This window comes from Phodopus roborovskii, unplaced genomic scaffold (genome assembly GCF_943737965.1).
Source record: "Phodopus roborovskii unplaced genomic scaffold, PHOROB, whole genome shotgun sequence".
In the NCBI taxonomy this organism is placed as follows: domain Eukaryota; kingdom Metazoa; phylum Chordata; class Mammalia; order Rodentia; family Cricetidae; genus Phodopus; species Phodopus roborovskii.
Genome location: NW_026126598.1, coordinates 3771778 through 3785706, shown reverse-complemented (window position 1 = coordinate 3785706; position 13929 = coordinate 3771778). Strand labels below are relative to the sequence as shown.

The 13929-nt window shown below is 43.2% G+C and overlaps 1 protein-coding gene across 1 annotated transcript in view; it reads left to right on the top strand.

Moving 5' to 3' along the window:
- Tmem132d (transmembrane protein 132D) overlaps positions 1–13929 on the top strand; it is a 434330-nt gene that overhangs the window by 117977 nt on the left and 302424 nt on the right. Inside the window, exon 3 of the mRNA XM_051204894.1 lies at positions 5475–5621. Within this exon, the coding sequence (XP_051060851.1) occupies positions 5475–5621 (147 nt within the window). The remainder of the gene's footprint in view (positions 1–5474; positions 5622–13929) is intronic.

The following is a 13929-nucleotide window of genomic DNA, read 5'->3' as shown; positions in this document are numbered from 1 at the left end:
TTTTAAACCTCTTTTATTGAGCATGCAGGCACTTTTAATAATCCCTTCGTCAAACCATTCAAAACTGTGTCTGCATTGAGTGCCTACTGGTGGCTGTTCAGGTGGGGCTTCTCTGCAGTAGTAGAACCGTGTGCAACAGTGCAGGGGGATTTAGCTCTGCCCTGTGATCTCTGGGATTTGAGACACAATTACCTGAGGTGGGAATCCTAGCTCTCCTTAGGCAACACTACAGACAGGTTCAATAGCCAGGTGTGGACTGGCTTCCAAGAAGCCTTTGCACCTGTAACCATATGTGGCCAAGAAAGTAGATGCTTTCAGTAGACTGAGTGCACCTGAGTTTGTGCTGCCCATCTGCCCTGCCCTGTTCTTTGTCACCCTCTTCTTCCCTGATGGCCAGGGTACTCATGATGGAGGTGCTACAAACCAAGGGCTGGAAACAGCAGGACTGGGATCTGCTTTGATCAGAGCCACCCACCACCAAGAAGGCCAGCTGCAAGTTGCTATAGCAGAGAAATGCCATGTCTTCTTCCAAAGCAAGCCTATTTTAGGGTTATCTGACAGCACCTCAGTCAGCCTTATGGCAGATGGAGTAATAATAACCTCTGGTCAAATTTTAAAAGGCACTGGATGGGAGGATGATGGCTATTTCATAGTCTAAAGGACAGCCTGGTAGAGCTAGATTTAGAAATATTTGCATAAGCTAATGTCAGGTGGATTTGTATATGGTATTGACAGGGGCCAATTGTATGTGTACATGTTAGTGCTAGGGGATAGTTTGCACATATTAATGCAGGAGTCATTTGCATATTTTAATGCCTGGGGCCTGTTGCATATGGTAGTGCTTGGAAGATTATTTGCCTATGTCAATGTAAGGCATTTTTGCATATGTTAATGCAAGGGGACAACCTGCATATGTTAATATTAGGGGGCAGTTTGCTTATGTTAATGTCAGAGGACTATTTGCATGAGCTGATCTCAAAGGAATGGGTCATTTGCATATGGTAATGAATGTCTCATTTGCATATGATAATGTCAGAGACTAGAGAGACAGAAGCAAGGTGGCAGGGAGGGAGAGAAAGAGGGTTGTCAGGACACAGTGCTTGGTAAATTCCCAGGAGAGGGCTTTTGGGTAGGTTGGCCTGGGTCAACTGCCTACCTCTTTCACAAGCTGGTGGGCAGATTCCCTGAATGTAAGATCTGGGATCAAGTCCAACATTGCCAGAGGGCAGATTGCTTAAGCATTACCCAGAGTCAGAGGCTGGGATGTGGAGGGGCAGGTGGAGGCAAAAACAGAACCACTATGCTCCTGGGTTCAGTGTCCAGGCTACCAGCCAGTCCTGACTATTTCACTTAAGTTCTTGAATCTTGTGCTTGAGGCTTGGGTATGTGCATACACTATGTACATTATATAAACATCATATATAACACACGTGCCTAGACTTTATAGCTCATTCTATTATGTTTTAAAGCACACCATGCCCTAACCCCAAGCAAGTTTTGCTGTATCAACCTTCACTGCATGAGCATACTCTGGGGAAAATTATGGCTTTCCCCCCTCTAACCATGGTGAATGTGTTATTAAATGTAAATCTACGATAAAGTGTCTTCAGAAATCAAGTGCTGTATTTATCTCTGGTAAAGAGGCTGTCAGGGTAACCTGTATTTATGGACCCACAAGTGGGTTATAAACTTCCATTAATGACTATAAGGAACCCACTTGTCATCAACAAAGAAGGAACTAGCATTTGGTCCAGGCCGGGTAATGCTAATCTCCACAGGTTCTAAGAACTGCCTGCCATGGATTCCACATGCCTCTGCTACTTGTAGCTCTGGAAGAATGTCACAGAGTGATAAACACAGGCTCAGTATGTTCTGCAAACACTACAGATCCATTTCAGGGAGCAGGTGGCCAGCCTTGCACATGTTTGTATGTGATACACATGGCTCGAGCCTCACAAGCTGTGTGTGTGTTCTCGAGAAGGTCTTCTGCTCATGAGAGAGGTGAATCTGGTGTCCTACGGCAAATCTTAGAAAGAATTTCCTATTCCAAACCACTGTAGCTATAGAAAACTTCAGATTACATAAATAACCCTGGACATTTGAAAAAAAAGTACTCACTGAGAAACATCATCCAAATCCTAAATGACCTACTTAGGAATCAAGTATAAGCAAAATACGAGGCCATTATATGTCAGCAAAGGCCTAGGTACCAGTACCTTCCAGATAACAAAAAGATTGCCAGAGTCATGCTGATGACCTATTTATTTAAAGCAAATTTGGTCCAATAAAATTTCAGTGCACAGTAATTGGGACAGCCTCTATAATCCATTCTAACACATCTCGAAAGAATAACTGTCCATGGTGAATGAAGTTTTACAACAGTAGCTCTCAGTGTACAACACCGAGTAGGTGCCTGTGGAGGCCACACACTCATCCCAGGGGTCTTCAGTTACTTCAGCTTGCCTTTGAAGTAGGGTATCTCACAGAGACCCCAGGCTCACTGATTTGGTTAGACCAGCTGGCAAGTGAGCTCCATTGATCTTCTCATCTCTGCTTCCCCTGCACTGGGATTCTAAGTGCTTTCCTTTGTGCCCAGCTTTTATGGAAGCGCTATGGATCAAACTCATGCTTGCTCAGGAAGAGCGTTCTGCATCGAGCCATCCCCCCCAGCCCCTTCACCATCGTGCCTGACTGCCAATGTTGAGTTGAGTTTGTACAAAGCAAGAGTCAAGACTTCTTTACCCTGAAGATTATCCTGAACACACAGCAATGTTGACAACCTGCCAAACAGAGGGCGTCATGTGACCAGTCCCCAGGAGAATTGTGCACTTCTGGGCTGAGGGACACTCCCTCTCTCAGTGTTTAGCATTGCACACACATTACACAGCCATGCGTTTAGGGAAACTGAGTCATGCTGTGTGGCTTCACAGGATGAGGATTCTGGGAATCCTGTCTTCCTCTGGATATGGCCCATTGCCTTTCCCCCTCTGTTGACTATAGTTTGTGTGCTTCTTGAGACACAGGCTTAGCAGCACATATGATGGCACAGTATTTTGAAGAGAGGCGGTCTTGAAGGGAAAAGGCAATAGGCCATATCCAGAAGAAGCCAGGCACAGCTTCCCAGAATCCTCATTCTGTGAGGCCACACAGCATGACTCAGCTCCCCCAAATACATGGCTGTGCAATGTTGAACACTGAGAGAGCAAGTGTCCATCAGTCCAGAAGTGTACGATTCTACTGGGGACTTGTCACATGGTGCCCTCCATCTGGCAGGTTGCTAACATTCCTGGCCCTTCTAGACTACCAGGCACTGCATGTGAATGGTGTTGTCTGCAAAGTGTAAACCCGGAAGTCCCACTGTTCTCAGCTAAGGAATGGTAGGGACTCTCCCGGCATCCTATTCCCAGAGCCACTACCAGTATAGCTGATGGCCTTCCAGGAACATGGCCACCTGGTGTCCTCTCTGCAGAGTGTGTGTAAAATTGTTCCCAATGGAAATATAAATAGTGAGGGACAGGCATGTTACGGTTTTCTTCTATGCCCCATTTTTGAAGATTTCAGAGGTGCAGACAGGAACTGGGGGCTCCTCTTCTGATCATGCGGCACAGACTGATGCTACTACCTCCATGTTCTCCCCAGGAGAATTGAAGCCCCCGAGCATCCCTTGGTATTTAGCTTCTAAGCCCTTTATATTCTCCCCAAGGAATAGGAAAGGGAAGACACAGTAGGAAACATGCTTTCTTCAAATCTACAAGGCAGTTTGTAAATCAAACTGTGAAAATTACTGTGTTGTCCTTTTGCCTTTTCCCATCGCATATAGGCTTTTTCTTTTGAAATTTCTTAGAAAGAAACAAGGGCATGCATGCAAAAAGGGCCTCTGTCATCCAACTTCTGTGCAAGGGCAGGGGTATTTGTACTTTGCAGAAAAGCCCGTGGGACCATGTGGCCCCCTTCCAGGGTGGAGGAAGGGCAAAAGGATGGAGAGATGATAAATGGAGTCTCAGATGGAAGGTGAACTGCCTTGGTGAATGTGTCTTTGGCTAAATCATGAGTAGATATTTGGTAGCATGCCACAAGCCAACCAACACCAAGTGAGTAGCAGAGAAAATGAATACATTCAGTTTTATCAGTTCTAATAGCAGGAGTTCACAGCGATACAGGGAGAACCCAGAGTGTTATCTTACCTGTAGCTCAAGGCCTTTTCCTCTACTCTGGAGCCACGAAAGAGAGAAGATCTCTCATGGCAACTGACCTTGCAGGGTATTTAAGGATAAAATGTTATAGAGCTATAATGAATTTACAATAGCATCCAGGCCATGGTAAGTTATCCATAGGACAGCAGATTGTGATGATGATGAAGATGATGGTGATGATGAAGGAGATGACAGTTGTGGTGACAGTGATAAAGATGGATATAGTGACGACGATGATGATGATGAAGGTAGGATTAGTGTTGATGATGAAGATGTTGCAGTGCCGATGATGTTAAAGAAGGCTTTGTGGTGGTGACAATAAAGAAGACAGAGATTGTGGTGATGATGATGATGATGGGCTTGTGGTGATGATCAAGATCGACTCTGTGGTAATGATGAGGAAGATACAGGTCATGGTGGTGATGGTGAAGATTAGGATTGTAGTGATGATCATAACGATGAAGTAGATGGTGATGATGATGAAGGGAAGTTTGTCATGATGGTGGAGTTGTGATGAGGAAGAAGAAAAGATGATGATGATGGGGATTGTGGTGGTAATATTGATGGGTGGTTGTGGTGGTTGTGATAGTGATGGAGGTTGTAGTGGTGATGATGAAGGTGAGGGTTGCATCTGTGATGATGGTGGTGATCATGGAGGATGTGGTTATGGTGACAAAGATGATAAGAGCATCAGGAAGGAACAGAAACATAGAGTTGGCTAGCTCTGTCCAGCCTAGCACCGCTATGTGCAGGGACCATGAACATCTCTTCACCTATCTGAGCCTCAATGCATCAGTGTAGAACTTGGGCACTGTTGGGAAAATCAGGTATCATGCTTGGTGTTCATATGGTCTGTTGCTCAGAACTGACCATAAGGTGCTCCCTTATGAATGTTACCTCTGTATTTTTGGCTTACTTCCGTTTCCCATTTAGTTTTCTTCCTATAAGGGAAGGTAGGTTTTATTGTTGTTGTTGTTTTGTGTTTTGTCTTTTAGTTAATAGAAACATTCCATTTCCATATGTAACAGATGTTTGCTGAAGGCCAGCACATTTTACTGACTCCTTCTGTGAAAGTGGGGATAACAGAGGGATGGGATGGAGGGACTAGGACAGATGGATAGGAAGGTTGTTGCAAATTTGTGTTTAAATTTAATTCCCCATGAGCTCTTATCTGCAAGACTACCATGTACAAATGCTCACCATGTCCCTGGTACCAGTGCTGACCTGGACCTGTGGACTTCCCCTGGGCTACCTCAAACATGCACTTTCTGTCTCCAACAGGGCCAAGGTTAAGAAAGGAGTGAGTATCATTGGGGTGAGAGCTAGCAACCCTTCCATCTGGGATGTCAAGCAGAGCTCGGAATACACTGGGAAGTATGCACCAGCTGTCATCATTTGTCAGAAGAAATCTGCTGGCTCAGAGAAGAGGTAAGTCCCACCTGGCCAGTGCTATGCTCAGATTCGCTGTCCTGGTGGCTTCCTATTGCTCTGAAGTTTGCTAGCCAACACCATTGTGATTTGTATGCAGTGTGTGCAATCTGTCATTAATGTCTCTGGGTAAATTAGGTGGAGCCTTTCAGATGGGGGCAGTGGGGGTACTCTTCATTGTGGAGCTACATAGGGCCATAGAAGCTTTGTCATGTGTGCAAGGACCTTTCCATGAAGGGGCATCTAATAGTAATAGAAGTTGTCACTTCTTTCTAATTCATATCAGAGTTGTTGGAATGGTGGGGTATCTCTTACAACTTATTTCCACACATGTTAAACATGGAGCTTTCACTCTTTTACAGGAAGGGTGCATGCAGCCCACCTTTCCAGTGCTAATGTCAGTGTGATGCATGTGATTGTATTTGTGCACAGGCACTTTCTGAAGGAACAGTGAGCCACCTGCTGTGGAATTATAGGCAATCGTGAATCACCCTAGGGAGAAATTAAAACCCGGATCTTGCCTCTGATAGCCACCAAATTAGAAACAGGCAATTCACAGCTGGGCAAAGAACGGCTTGGCGACTTAGGAGTTCTTGATTTATTCCTCTCTCCCGGAACCTCATTTGTGGCTTTGGAGAATTCCTAGTTGGGTCACATACATTTCGTTATCATTTTTAGGTTTTTTCTGGATCTTCATGTTACTGAAAAATTGAGCAAAAAATTCGAAGGATGAATCTAGCCAGGTAACACATTGTTCCTGGAGTGCAGTTTTAAATTTCAAAGCTTGGTGTTTGGAAAATACATTTATTTCCCATGATATGGAGGTGATGAATCTTGCTTTATGGCCATTACTGCTACTGCTTTGTTTTATCCCCCCACCCACTCCCCGTTTATTATCAAAAGCACTTGAAACCAGTTCAGGGATAGTTTGACTTCCGTCTCTCTTTGTGTTCCTTTACCTGATGTTAATTGGGGGAATCTGGGTCACCTAGAGCACCTCTTCTCTGTGTCCTTTCTTTCTTTTTGGTAGAAGTTAGAATGTATTTAATTGGCAACAGTTACAAGTTTCTTTGAAGGGTAATTGAAATAATTTAGAATTATAGAATGATTCTTATTCTCTTTCTTTTAGCCACCACGAGTAACTTGTAGCTCCTCATTTCAGGGGAGGCCCTTGTAAGATTTCCCCCCTTGACATTGGCTGTCAGTTGGTATTGTCATTATGCAGGTCTTGTTTAGTTATGAGTTCCTCCCTTAAGGTGCTTCTTATGGGGTATTTGGACACAACGACAAGAAAAGCAAATTCATCTAAATACATATTTAGATGAATAGAGGATGGATGAGAGGATGAAGGGTGGATGGATGGATATAAGGATGGATGATGGATGAATGGACTTGGCTGGTAAGTTATCTCTGTAGATGATGATGATAAATTGATGGGTGACTGAGTGAAAGGATGATAGATAGATAGATAGATAGATAGATAGATAGATAGATAGATAGATAGATAGACGAGTGGATAAATGAGTGGAACCATGAATGGATGATGCATAATGGATGCATGGGTAGCTAGATGTTTTACTAGATAAATGCTTTTACTCTCGATCACAAGAGAAGAAACAAGTGGGGGGGAAAGGGTCCCAGCTAATGTACTTCCATTTTCCCTTATGCCATTGTTTGTTGTCTACCATGACTCATCGACAGTAGCAGTAATGTTGTCCATGGATACAATGAATCTGAACCATCTGAAGTTATTTTTTTTTTTTGGTTGGGATAATCTTGGGCACAGAAAGAAAGAGCAGAGCATGTTGAGTGTGGCCTCTCACCTCACTGTACAAATCTCCCAGCTCTGGCTTTGACAACAGGGGCCTTCCAGTACATTGCATCACTAGGCCATCTCTAAGCACTCTAATATGTGGAGCAGTCAGCTCTTGTCCCATGCCTCTGCTACTGTCTCCTTTAAGAAACAAGACTCTGGATAGACTAAGGTGTTTCCCACTGGATATAGAGTCGTGATGCCTCCCCCCCCCATTTGGAGAACTTTTTTTGTTTAATGCTTGGTCTGTATTTATGTGGACAGATAATGGAAATGTAAGCATGTGTGAGGCCATGTATGAAGTGCCTTACATAAGTGTGAGGGCACAGTGCATTAAACATGTGTCTATAACATGCTAGGGATATTTATGTGCAACCTGATAATGTGCACCTTCTATGGGATGGCCACACACACACACACACACACACACACACACACACACACACACACACATACACACACACACAGTGACATGTCTGCAGACTGAGCTTCATGAAGAAGCCTAGACCAGAAGATCTTTTGGTATCAGAATCATGTCTTTCTCATGGCTATGTACCCAGCCTCTGAGCAGTGCTTGGGATGCAGAAAGATGCTTGATAAATTCTAATAAAGTTGAGAATGAGACTGTGTCTGTTGGCATATGCAGTAGGATGCAAGTCTAAATGCATACTTACGGAGTGGTCACTTGTTATAAGTTCAAAGGAGTCCACTTGAGAAAAAAGCATGGAAGGATATTTATTTGAGCAGTTGCTGTCCCTGAAAAACTCCTGAGAAGATTGACACCTGGGATTCCTGAAAGTGGATCTGGGAAACACTGGATATAAATTAATTTCTACAGTGAACCATTTGGTCTGAAGTTTTCCCCTAACACTGTCTGTTTCCTACTTAGCAAAATGCACATAAGGAACATAGATATTTTTATCAGGTACCACACATTTATTAGCATCTTCAATAGTTATCCCCAACCCCCTTCAAAACCTTTCATTTTTATATTTCTGTCTTCACAGAGTAGAATCAAGGGAAACCTTGGTCCATTATTTCAGGTGGTGTGGAAGCGAGGCAAGGGCCTTTTTTTCTTGAGGATAATTGGAAAATGTTTCATTGAGTTGACGCTTTGATAATGTTGGTAGGTTTGGCTTGAGGGGCTGTTTTGCTTCATAAATCCTTCCTTGTCTCTGGCCGTTTCTCTGTTATCTTAGACCTCAGAGCTCAGCTGTTAGAAACTCAGGAGAGGCAGTCTTCATTAGCTGGAGAGTCATAGATTGTGTGTTGCTGATAATCTTGCTCGGATCAGGAAGCTGCCTTAATGAAGTGAAGTTGCTGTGACAGGTGCAATTTCATGGGTAAGGAGCCACTTTCGTATCAGCGATGAACTCAGCGGGAGTTAGTGAAGATCTCTTATCGGCTTCAGGTTCATATTCCTTGTTTGAAGAAGTTTGTTTGCTGAGAGTCTCATCTTAATGCTGTTATCTCGGTGATCAGATCTGCTTTGATTTGCCTTCGTGGATCCTGAAACCACAGCAGAATAGTTAATTGCTCTCTGCCCCCAGATCCCATTCTGCCTTTTTAGAGTCTCACTGTTCATGGCGCCAACTTAGATAAATATGTACAAAGCCTGATGTGTAAAATTCTCAGGGATGGGGGTTTTCTAGAGGTTCCCATGGCAAATGTACAAATGATGTTCTTGGCACACAGACTTAGGTTTGGATAAGCTTGAACAATACTAGCCTGCATATTTCTGAGTATGTCTGCAGCCCAGAGAGATGTTTGCCTCTGAGAGAGAGAGAGAGAGAGAAAGAGAGAGAGAGAGAGAGAGAGAGAGAGAGAGAGAGAGATGCTACTCATTGGCTCACTCTCTGGCTCATGCTTGGCTAGCTATCTTGTCTTAGAAGACCATGTGTCTTTAAAGCCTTGGTTTCTTGACAACATCTCATAGATAGGCAGGCATGCATGACAAGAAATCAATCTTGCTCATAATGATCCTCTAATTATTTCATGCAATACTGGTTTTCCACTTACATGTAGGTAATGTGTTTCATTTTAAAACAAATATATTTTAAGTAATAGAATGAGCTGCAAAAAAGAGGTAATTGATATTTAATTTGTATTTTAGCTATAGATAGGTGTGTTTAAATTCATGAAGCTACACTAACGTGGGGCCTGACAGACATATATCAAACTGCATTTGTTAAGAATAATGTCCTCATTTTCTGTGATAAATGCCATGAAAGCAACTTGGGGGAAGAAAAGATTTATTAGGCTTACACTTCTCAGGTCACAGTCCATCACTGAGGAAAGCCAGGGCAGGACCTCAATCAAGAACCTGAAACATAAACCAAATCATGGAGGAGCATTCTTGCTGGTTCATTCTCTGGCTTGTGTTCAGCAGCTAGCTTTCTTATACAGCCCAGAACTCACATACCTAGGGAATGGTGTCACCCACAGTGGCACCTAAATTAATCATCAATTAATATAATCTCTCCCAAGCATTCCCACCAGCCGATATGATTACTACAGTTTTTCACTTAAGGGTCCCTCCTCCCTAGTTGACTCTAGGTTTGTGTCAAGTTGGCAATAAATGTCTTGAATAAGGTAGACATTTATTTCTTAATCATGTATCAGAAGCAATGAAGAAGGCCAGCCAGGACAGACACTGCAGTTCCTGGTACTGTCAGTTCCCAGACTTCTACTATGCCCCCATTCCATGTTAACTCATGGCTTCTATCCTCACAGATTAAGATAGCTGCAGGACTGCCAAACATTGCATCAGTATGGCAGGTCAAGTAAAAGTGGCAGGAAAGGATCTTAGTTGGCACAGCCTTTTTTTAAAAAAAGTGACCTTCCTGAAAACTTCTGCCAACCTCCATCCTTTTTTCCTGGTCAGAACAGAATGGCATGCCTATGCCAGGTGGCCAAGAAAAGCCAGGAATTAGCCAGTTCAGAATCAGTGTTCTGCCCCACAAACAAAAAGCAGTATGAGTGACGTGGTGACCAGCAAACATCTCAATAATTTACAAAGAGGAAATGTGGTGTTAATTCCAGTGGATGATTAGATGAGGAGAGCATGCCTTCCTCTCATTCACCATCCCCATCACTTGCCACATTTCCATGGAAACCCACATCAGCACTGAACTCAAAACTCAGAGAATGCTCCTGAAAGTACAGACTGGAGAAGACAAGAGTCAGCCAATCTCAGTTGTACACTGAAAAGAAAATCAACAGAATTTTAGTAGAGCCAAGAACATAAGACACATTAGGAACATGTATACATGCAAACAGATGCAGGGGAATTATGATGTCCAGAAAGAAATAAGGACAGACCCTAAGAAATCAGATTTTCCAACATGAAACAGCTCAGAGCCTGTCAGTGTTCTCCGATTCAAAGTGAGCAACATGTCACAAAGACAAGTCAAACCTGTAGGAAGAAGAAGCTTCTGGAGGTTGGGGGGGGGGGCGCGGGGTGTTAAAAGATAAAAACATCACTTGCTGGATTCACTTCTACAGGAAGAAAAACCATTGTAGTGGAATAAAGAGCTCCAGGAGATAGAAACTTTAAGAACTGGAATGAGAAATGTATAAAAATAAGAAAGCAAAAAATGCTGGGAACCAATCACACATTAGTATAAAAAAAGGAAAGAAAAATAATGGCAGTAATATGATGTGGCAGATAATTAGGGTCAACAGCTCCTCTATTAAACCGATGCCTAGAACAGAAAACAAGCACCCACAAGAAATGTGTACATATGCATGTTTGCAGAGCCAGACACTATGCTAATCAAAAAGTTGAAAATCACTCAGTAATCTAAAACCCAAAGATGAGATAAATAGAATTAGTACATCCAGAAGATGAACTATTATTCAGTAGAGAAAAGAGAGGCTAGAGATGTGATACAGTTGGGCATGTCTTGGAAACATTATGCTATATTGGTTGAAGCGACTATAAAAGACACACATTAGTAGACTATTCTACAGTTGGATATTAGACATGGCCCCATAGCTCTGTGAATCCAGTAAAACAATCTTTGAAAGTACATTTAAAGATGGTGACATTTGCAGAGCTCAAGGCCCCAGAGGGAAACTACTACATTTATTCTGCTAAATGGACATAGTATCACATTTCCCTCTAAATTGAGATCTTCTACCTACAGATTAGTGATGCTCTTGGTCAGAAAAGCTTATTTGTGAAGAGGAAGGTAATTTATGGAGAAAGTCTCTACTGGCCAAAGTGCATAGAATACGTATCAGTGGAATGCTCACCCACAAGTGGGACCACACTCTTCATTCCAAAGCTCAGGAACCTTCATAGAAGAGGAGGACGATGATGGTTTAGGAACCAGAAGTTGGGGAAGGACCAGAGAGAAACTAAACTGGCCTTTAGACATGACGAAAGCTGCAGTCATGAACTCATAGTAGCTGTGGCTGTCTGTACACAGTTGAGCCAGTCAACATTTCAGCATGGAGTGGGAAGGGGTTCATGAACCCACCCACCCCTAACTGAGGAGAGAGTCAGTTTTCTTTGAAAGTTTTGGATCTTTGTAAATTGACTGTGTTCTAGTAGATGACCCCCACACCCAGGAATATAGGAGCAGCACAAATTGGACTTGATGGAAGAGAAAGAGAGGGTGAGGAACATATGAAGTATTCAAGCCAGGAGATACAGAGTTTTGTTCCACGTTGTTATGTGGCTCTTCTGAGGAATTCTCTGTTTTCTTCTTCGTATTGTCTTGAGACTGGAACACATCACATGTGCGTGCACACACGGAAGCAACCTTGAAGACCATGCACTGAACATGTCTGCAAGGGGAGTGTGGGCCTGATACTCAGATCCTTTAGGCAAGACTTTTTCTCTTTACTCTGAATTTAAATTCTCCAACTTGAACACCGAAGCAAGTTAGTCATGTACAAAACCTGTGTTGAGAATGGATGGTGGTATCTCTACATATTTAAACTCAGAGTCCACCAGGATCCTTCCCAGCCAAATGTGTTTTTAGTAGATTCTGCTTTAGGGACATAGCAAGTCGTAGTTGTTTCCCATGCTCCTGAATAGCATGATTCTTGCGTATATTGGCAGAGAAGACATAGAAATAATAAAAGAATTTTCCAAGGGTGAGGGTGAGGGCAATGCTCATACATTGCAGGAAAGCTGTGAGAGGGTCTGTCCACTGCAGATGTATGCATGAGGATGTTATTGTAGAAGCCTGTGGCTTGAAGAAGTCACACAGCCTCACAGTGGTGGCACTGGGCATGTCTGTTGCAGATGTAGGTGGGAGACATGGGGGCCTTGTTCACAACAATGCAACATTTCATCAGAGAGCAACTAAGTTAAGAGGTGTGTCTGTCGTCAATGGTGAGAGGTGGCCCCATCCTGTTTATCAACACCAGGAAACACCTTGAACATAGATTTTGAGAGAGAAATCTTGAATAATGACATTATCTTAGTCTGTTTTTATAGTGCTGTGACAAAACACCAGGACCAAAAGCAACCTGGGAAGGAGAAGTTTAGTTATAGTTCACCGTTCATTAACCAGGGAAACCAAGGCAGGAACCTGGAGGCAGGACCTGATGCAGAGTCCATACAATAGTGCTGCTCATTGGCTTGCTCCTCATGGCTTGCTCAACCTGCTTCCTTATAGCACCCAGGGGCACTAGCCCAGGCTGGGCCACCCCAATCAATCATCAACCAAGAAAATGCCTCAAAGACTTATCTACAGGCTAATCTGATGGAGGCATTTTCTCAACTGAGAGTCTGATTCAACTTATATAAAACTAGCCACCATAGACATATAAAACATCACCTCTCTGCTTCTATGTGTTCATATCTGTGTGTAGACCAACATACATGTGCTTTTTATGTATGTAAGGTGTAAGTACACATGTGTGTGGGTAGAGATCAGTTAACTTTAGGGATTATTCCTCAGAGGCCCATTGGCTTTTTAATTACATATGAGTGTTTCCTCCACGTATCTATGTGTGTATTCAGTGTCTTCAAAGGCCAGAATAGGGTGTAGGAGCACCTGGGACTGGAGTTACAAACAGTTGTGAGCTACCAGGTGGGTGCTAAAAATCAAATTTGGGTCATCTGCAAGAACAGCAAGTGCTCTCTGAGCCACCTTTCCATCTCCATCTACCCTTTTTTTTTTTTTTTTTTTTTTTTTTTGAGTCACAATCTCTCATGGGAACCCGGCTCACCCCAGTAGGCTAGGTTGGCTGGCTAGTTAGTCCCAGGGAGACACTTGCCTCTAGCTCCTAGCATGAACCTCAGATCCTCAGATCTTTTACATAGGTTCTAGGGATCAATCTCAGGTCCTCATGTTCTTTTGTGTGTGAGCTCTTTCCCCAACCTTTACCTCATCACGAATCATCACCTTGTGAATAGATGCATTTGATGGTTGAGAGATATCATGTCTATGAGAAGACATGGGATGAGGTCACACCACTCCTGGAAAGACCCCTATATAGTAGATAGACCTTCAGGTGGGGGATATTTGGTATGTA